The sequence below is a fragment of the Aptenodytes patagonicus genome, unplaced genomic scaffold (assembly GCF_965638725.1).
Source record: "Aptenodytes patagonicus unplaced genomic scaffold, bAptPat1.pri.cur scaffold_645, whole genome shotgun sequence".
In the NCBI taxonomy this organism is placed as follows: Eukaryota; Metazoa; Chordata; class Aves; order Sphenisciformes; family Spheniscidae; genus Aptenodytes; species Aptenodytes patagonicus.
Window position 1 is genome coordinate 1 of NW_027472539.1, and position 7,451 is coordinate 7,451.

The 7,451-nt window shown below is 69.8% G+C and overlaps 1 protein-coding gene across 1 annotated transcript; it reads left to right on the forward strand.

Moving 5' to 3' along the window:
* Positions 1-75: 75 nt before the first annotated feature.
* LOC143174052 (3',5'-cyclic-AMP phosphodiesterase 4A-like) lies at positions 76-2,883 on the forward strand. Its single transcript, XM_076364142.1, has 2 exons — positions 76-477; positions 2,713-2,883. Exons 1-2 carry the CDS (start codon positions 203-205, stop codon positions 2,726-2,728), a joined length of 291 nt encoding a protein of 96 aa, XP_076220257.1. The 5' UTR covers positions 76-202; the 3' UTR covers positions 2,729-2,883.
* Positions 2,884-7,451: the final 4,568 nt, after the last annotated feature.

Consider the following 7,451-nt stretch of genomic DNA (forward strand, 5'->3'; position numbering starts at 1 on the left):
ACTGGGACCGGGTCGGGCACCGGGAGCGGCTCCGGCACCGGGAGGGTGCTCCGGTACCGGCACCGGGACCGGGTCGGGCATCGGGAGCGGTTCCGGCACCGGGAGGGGGCTCCGGTACCGGCACCGGGTCGGGCACCGGCAGCAGCACCGGTACCGGCACCGGGAGCATCTCCGGGGTCCCCGCTTCTCCCCGGTACCGCGGATGATGGAGCCGGTGCCGGGGTCCAGAAAAAGCCTCTCGCTGTCGTTGCCGGTGGCCCGGGAGGGCCCGAGCACCCTGAAGCCCCCCCAGCACCTCTGGCGCCAGCCCCGCACCCCCATCCGCATCTGCCACCGCGGCTTCTCCGACACCGACCGGCCCCGGCCCCGGCCCATGGAGCGGGCGGACGCCGTCGACACCGGGGACCGGCCCGGGCTGCGGAAATCCCGCATGTCCTGGCCCTCCTCCCTCCACGGGACCCCCGGCACCGGCAAGCGGTAGGTGACAGCGGCGGGGATCCCCCCCCCCCCCCCCGAGTCCCCCAGCATCATCCCGGTACTGGAGGTGAGACCCCCCCAGTATCATCCCGGTACCGGTACCGGAGGCGGTGGGAGGGACGCCCCCGGGACCCCCCCATCATTATCCCGGTACCGGAGGTGGTGGCAGGACCCCCCCAGCATCATCCCGGTACCGGGACCAGAGGCAGGACCCCCCAGCATCATCCCAGTACCGGAGGTGGGACCCCCCCAGCATCATCCTGGTACCGGTACCGGAGGCGGCAGGAGGGACCCCCCCATCATTATCCCGGTACCGGTACTGGAGGCGGCAGGAGGGACCCCCCTGGGACCCCCCCATCATTATCCCGGTACCGGAGGTGGTGGCAGGAGCCCCCCAGCATCATCTTGGTACCGGAGGTGGGACCCCCCCAAGCATCATCCCAGTACCGGTACCGGAGGCGGCGGGAGGGACCCCCCCAGCATTATCCCAGTACCGGAGGCGGTGGGAGGGACCCCCCCAGCATTATCCCGGTACCGGAGGTGGTCGCAGGACCCCCCCAGCATGATCCCGGTACCGGTACCGGAGGCAGTGGGAGGGACCCCCCCGGGACCCCCCCAGCATCATCCCGCTACCAGAGGTGGTGGCAGGACCCCCCCAGCATCATCTGGTACCAAAGGTGGGACCCCCCCAAGCATCATCCCAGTACCAGTACCGGAGGCGGCGGGAGGGACCCCCCCAGCATTATCCCGGTACCGGAGGTGGCGGGAGGGACCCCCCCAGCATGATCCCGGTACCGGTACCGGAGGCGGGACCCCCCCAGCATCATTCTCATCCCGGTACCGTGGCGGTGGAAGGGAGCCGGTGGCCATGCCGGTGCCGGGGATGGATCCGGCCCATGGGCTGCTGTGGGAGAGGGGGGGGCGGCAGCGACACGGGGGGGGTCACGTCCCTCGAGACCCCCAGCCTGGCCAGACCCTTCCCGGGGTCCCCCACCAGGCACCGGGGACAGTGACGGGGGCACCGGCACCGGCACAGCCACAGCTACCGGCACTTCCCCCCCCCCGCCTGTGGGCACCCCATGGGTGTTGGTCCTGGTGGGGTTTGGGGGTGTCCAGGGACCCCCCCCAAGACCTGACCGAGGGCACCCCCATCCCAGCAGCCATGGTTTCGGGGTGTCCCCCTCGTGCCGCCGGCTCTGCCGGGATGAACCCGCTCTCGGGGGGGGGGGATGAGCAGAGCCGGCCACGGCACAGCCACCAGTGGGACCCTCGGGTGCCGGTGGGGGGGGTCCCCATCCCGACGCCGGGGTCGGGGGCTGCCAGGATCCAGCCGCCGTGCCGGTACTTGGGAGATGTGCCGGATCGGGAGATGCTCGATGCGGGGGGACGGATGCAGCACCCCCAAACCAGGGGGGAAAAACCTCAACCGCCCCCCCCCCCCCCCCCCCCGGGATCTGTCTGGCACCGGTGCCGGCTCTGCCTGTTCCCAGTCGGGAAGTTTTTTGGGGAAAACAACTTGGGAATGCGCCAACGGGTGGTTGTGCCGCGACGGCAGCATGTGCCGGGCACCACGTCCTTCCGGCAGAGCCGAGGGAGCAGCGGCACCTCCGGCTTCATTAGGGGAGCTAATTTATGCACAGGAGGCTCAGCAGATGGTCGGGACTTGGGGGTTTAATTTCCTTCCTCCTCCTCCTCTTCCTCCCTTACCCGATGGAGTTTCCCCCCCCACTGCGAGACGGCTGTCGGGCAGCGAGCGGCTGGGGAGGGTGATGGGGCGCGGGCAGAGCTGGCATCTCCCCAGCAAAACCGGGGCTGCGGCCCCCCCCCCCCCCACCAAATCCAGAGGTTGGGATGCCGGACCCCCCCCCCCCCCACCATGGCATCACATTAAACCCCCATCGGTGAGACCCGGTGGACGGGCGAGACCTCCCCCCCCCCGCCTTATCCCGGCATCCCCATCCCGCTGCCGGTGCCGGCACGGTTCAACCGGGAAGAACCGGCTCAACCCTCGCTTACGGGTTTCTCCCTTCCTGGAGCAATTAGTGTAATTAAGCAAAAGGAACGTGAAATCCCAAGCTGAGATTTCACCGGGGTAGAGGCGGACGGCCAGAGCCCAGCTCGCCGCGGCAATGCCAAGATCCGGCCGGCCGCCACCGGCTCCCGGAGGCTTTTCCCGGGTTTGCTGTAGCCCTCGCCCTAATTAATTCCTCCTGCTTTAATTCCTTTCTTTTTCAGAAAGAAAAAAAAATAGTAATCAAACCGACGCCAACCTCGCGCCGCCAGTGGGTCGCGGTGATGGCGGCGGTGCCGCGCGCCGCCCATCACAGCCCCTCCGGCGTTTGTGCTGTGCCGTAATCTTTTTCGAGGGGGATGAGTCACCTGCGGCCATTAAAAGTGATTCACGTTTGTCTCCGGCTCCCGGAGCAGATCCTGGTCGGGAGGAAATCCCGCGCCGGCAGGCGAGCCGTGCGCGCCGGCTGCCGGGAATAGCAGGGACGCCCCTTCTCGCCGCCCCCGGGGCCGGCCGGGCGCGCTGGCCGATGCGGCACGGCACGGGTATGGCACGGTACGGCACGGTGTGGTAGGGTATGACACAGTATGGCACGGTACGGCACGGTACGGTACGGTATGGCACAGTATGGCACGCTACGGCACGGTACGGTGCGGTATGGCACGGTATGGTGGCACCAGGCCGGGGGTCCCTCTGCACAGGGGCGGGGGGGATGCCAGCGGTGGTCCTGGGTGCGGGGATGTCCCCGTGCTGGTGACTGTCCCCGTCCCTGTCTCCTTCCCGGTCTCCAGCTCTTCCTCCTCTCCGTCTCCATCCCATCTCTGTGCCCATCCTCATCCTCATCCCATCCCCATTCCTGTCCCCATCCCCACCTCTTCCTCGTCCCCATCCCGTCTGTCCTCGTCCCATCTCCTTCCCAATCCTCAGCCCCAACCTTTCCCCATTCCCTTCCCATCCCCATCCCGTCTTCATCCCCGTCCTTAGGCCCCAGCCCCGGCCCCAGCCCCAGCTCTTCCTCCTCCCCATCCCAATTGCCTCCACCCCATCTCTTTCCCAATCCTGTCTTCATCCTTGTCTCCATCCCCATCTCCGTCCTTCTCCCGTCCCCATCCCATCCCCGTCCTCTCTTAGTCCCCATCCCTCTCCCCATCCCACCTCCTTCCCAATCCCATCTCCATCCTCATCATCATCTCTGTCCCATCGCCATCCCCACCCTTTTCCCGTTCCCAGCGCATCCCCATCCCATCCCATCCCTGTCCCCATCCCCATCCCTGTCCCCATCCCCATCCCTGTCCCCGTCCCATCCCCATTCCCGTCCCCATCCCATCCCATCCCTGTCCCCATCCCCATCCCATCCCATCCCATCCCATCCCATCCCTGTCCCCATCCCATCCCATCCCATCCCTGTCCCCATTCCCATCCCATCCTATCCCTGTCCCCATCCCATCCCATCCCATCCCATCCCATCCCATCCCATCCCTGTCCCCATCCCTGTCCCCATCCCCATCCCATCCCATCCCTGTCCCCATTCCCATCCCCATCCCATTCCATTCCCATCCCCATCCCCGTCCCATCCCCATTCCCGTCCCCATCCCATCCCATCCCGTCCCCATCCCCATCCCGTCCCCATCTCCATCCCCATCCCATCCCATCCCATCCCATCCCATCCCATCCCATCCCATCCCTGTCCCCATTCCCATCCCCATCCCATCCCATCCCATCCCATCCCATCCCTGTCCCCATTCCCATCCCCATCCCATTCCACCCCCATCCCCATCCCTGTCCCCATCCTGTCTCCATCCCCGTCCCGCGCGGGGGGACCTTGGGGTCCCCTCCCCGCCCCGCACCCCCTCGGGGACAGGGACGGGGACAGGGACAGACCCAAACTGGCCGTTCCAGGATGAGGCCGGAGGAGCGGGCGCCCAGGGACCGCCGGAGATGATCCGGGGGGGACCACCGCATCCCGCCCGGCTCCAGCGGGGAGCGGGGACCCCACTTCTGGGATGTTGGACCCCCCGAATCACCCTGGCAGGATCCCATCCCGCATCCCAAACTGGGAGGGAAGGAGCCGTGACCCCCAGCGCACCCTTGGGTCCCCAATCCACTCGGGATAAACACACTCCAAAACGGACACTGGGGATGCTGGGGGGGGTCCCCGTCCCCGAGGATCCCCAGCCCGGCTGCCCCCCCCGCCCCCGTCTCTTGCCCGGCAGCCGCGGCTCCCGAGGCATGAAATAATCCCGATAAAATCCCCAAAAAGCCCTTTTCCTCCCCGGAGCCGGTTGCTAAATTTGCCGGCTGTGAGTCACCACCCCCCCCCCACCCCACCCCCCCGCTGCCTGCGCAGCCCCCCCCCGGCTCCCCCCCCGCCCCCCGCAGCGGCCCCCTGCAAGCCCCAGGGGGATGGGTGCTGCACCCGATGGGGGCCCCACGGGCCGGGGACTCCCATGAGGCTGGGGTCCTCCATGGGGCCGGGGACCCCCGACAAGGGCTGGGGGACCCCATGGGGCCAGGGACCCTTGTAGGGCTGGGGGACCCCATGGGGCTGGGGATCCCAATGAGGACGGGGTCCCCCGTAGGACCAGGGTCCCCCATGAGGTTGGGGACCCCCACGGAGCTGGGGACCCCCACAGTGCTGGGGACTCCCATGAGGCTGGGGTCCTCCATGGGGCCGGGGACCCCCGACAAGGGCTGGGGGACCCCATGGGGCTGGGGATCCCAATGAGGACAGGGTCCCCCGTAGGACCAGGGTCCCCCATGAGGTCGGGGACCCCCACGGAGCTGGGGACCCCCACAGTGCTGGGGTCCCCCATGAGGCTGGGGTCCCCCACAGCGCTGGGGGACCTCACAGGGCCAGGGTCCCCTATGGGGCCAGGGTCCCCCATGAGGTCGGGGACGCCCATGGGGCTGGGGACCCCCACAGTGCTGGGGTCCCCCATGAGGCTGGGGTCCCCCATGAGGCCAGGGTCCCGCTGGGGCTGGGGTTCCCTATGGGGCCAGAGTCCCCCATGAGGCCGGGGTCCCCCTGGGGCCAGGGTCCCCCCCGGGTCCCGGTGCAGTGCTGGGGGGCTTGGAGCTGGCACAGGAGTGGGCAGGCTGTGGGGCACCAGGGGGCTGTGGGGCACAGGGGGCTGTGACCCCCTCGGGGGTCTGCACACACCCCCCCCCCAAGGCCCCCTCAGGACCCCTCGCTGTGGGGTGCAGGCGGCACCGTGGGGGGATCCTCTGCAAAGGGAAAAGCGGGGTGCAGGATTGAACCCCGAAGCCGAGGGGACCCCGAATCCCTTGGGAAAGGTGACAGGTTGGGGGTCGGGGGTACCCTCAGGGGACGAGGGGTCCCCCCAGGCTGCTGGGGGTGAGGGGGGGGGGGCAGGATGGGGACAGGGACAAGGACGGGGACAGGGACATGGGCCAGGGCCGGGGAGAAAGACATGGGATGGGGACAGGAATGGGGATGGGGACACGGGACAGGGATGGGGACAAGGACGAGGGCATGGGATGGGGACAGGAATGGGATGGGGGCACGGGACAGGGATGGGGACAAGGACGAGGGCATGGGATGGGGACAGGAATGGGATGGGGGCACGGGACAGGGATGGGGACAAGGACGAGGGCATGGGATGGGGACAGGAATGGGATGGGGGCACGGGACAGGGATGGGGACAAGGACGAGGGCATGGGATGGGGACAGGGGTGGGGACATGGGACAGGGTCGGAGACAGGGACAAGCTGGGCCCATCTGGTCAGGATTAGCCCAGAGGGGGGGAAGCCTCCGGCCCCACGTGGCTTTCGGGAAGAGCCGGGTCACCGCGGGTCCCCGTCACGCCAGAGGCCGGGATGGGGCCGGGACGGGGCCGGGATGGGGCCGGGATGGGACGGAGGCGAGCCCCGATGGGGCTGTGCGGGATTTGGGGGGGCTGAGCCATGGCTCCTGGGGCCCCGCTGGACCCCCCCTCTCCTGGGGGTCCTGGGGGACAGGGGGTCCGGATCCCCTTCCTGGGGGACACAGGGGGTTGGACCCCCTCCCCAGGGACAAGCGGGGTCCTTGTCCCCCACCCCAGGGACAAAGGTGCGAGTCGGGGGGGGGGGAGTGCAGAGTGGGGGTGATGGTGAGGGGGGGGCTGGGACGCCCATGCGGCCCCTTTGCAGGTTCCCACAGGGGTCCCCAGTGAATGGGGCTGGGGGGACCCCCGGGGAGGGTGCAGGGACCCCCGGGGGGGCTCAGGGACCCTCCGGAAAGACCGCAGGCACCCCCAGGCTGGTCTCAGGGACCCCCGGGCAGGGTGCAGAGACCTCTGGGGGGCTCAGGGACCTTGGTGGGTTACAGGGACCCTCAAAAAGGGTAGAGGGACCCCCGGGGGGGGCTCAGGGACCCCCGGACAGGACTTGGGGACCCCCGGGGGTGCTCAGAGACCCCCAGGCTGGGCGCAGGGACCCCCAGGTGAGACTCGGGGTCCCCCAGGGGGGGCTCAGGGACCCCGGGGGGGGGGTGTCAGGGACACACACCCCCCCCCTCCACTCTCCCCCGCGAAGCCCCGGGCCGGTCCCTCCCCCCACTCCCGGCGGCGGGCGGTCCCGGGGCGGCACCGGGGGATGGGCCCCCCCTACCCCGCCCCCCCCCCCCGCTGCCATGGCCGGGGAGCGGCGGCGGGGGCTGCAGCTGCCCCGCTCCCCCCTGCTCCGGCCGGGGGGATTTGAGGGGGGGGGGGTTGAGGACGAGACCTTCCTGCCCGCCCCCCCCCCCGGCTCCCCCGGCCTCTGCCCCCCCGGCGGGTCCCCCACCTTCCGCCTCCGCCTCAGCCGCAGCGTCCAGGAGCGGCACCGCAGGATGCGGGGCAGGTAACGGGGGACACCCCCCCCCCCCCAAAAAAAAAACCGGATCCCCTCGGGACCCCCCCAACATCCCTCCCCCCCCCCCCGGGACCCCGGAGCCCACCCGGATTCCGGTGGCCGGGAGCGCTGC

Coding starts and splice junctions, on each gene's coding strand:
- LOC143174052 (XM_076364142.1), top strand. CDS start 203: ATGATGGAGCCGGTGCCGGGGTCCAGAAAAAGCCTCTCGCTGTCGTTG.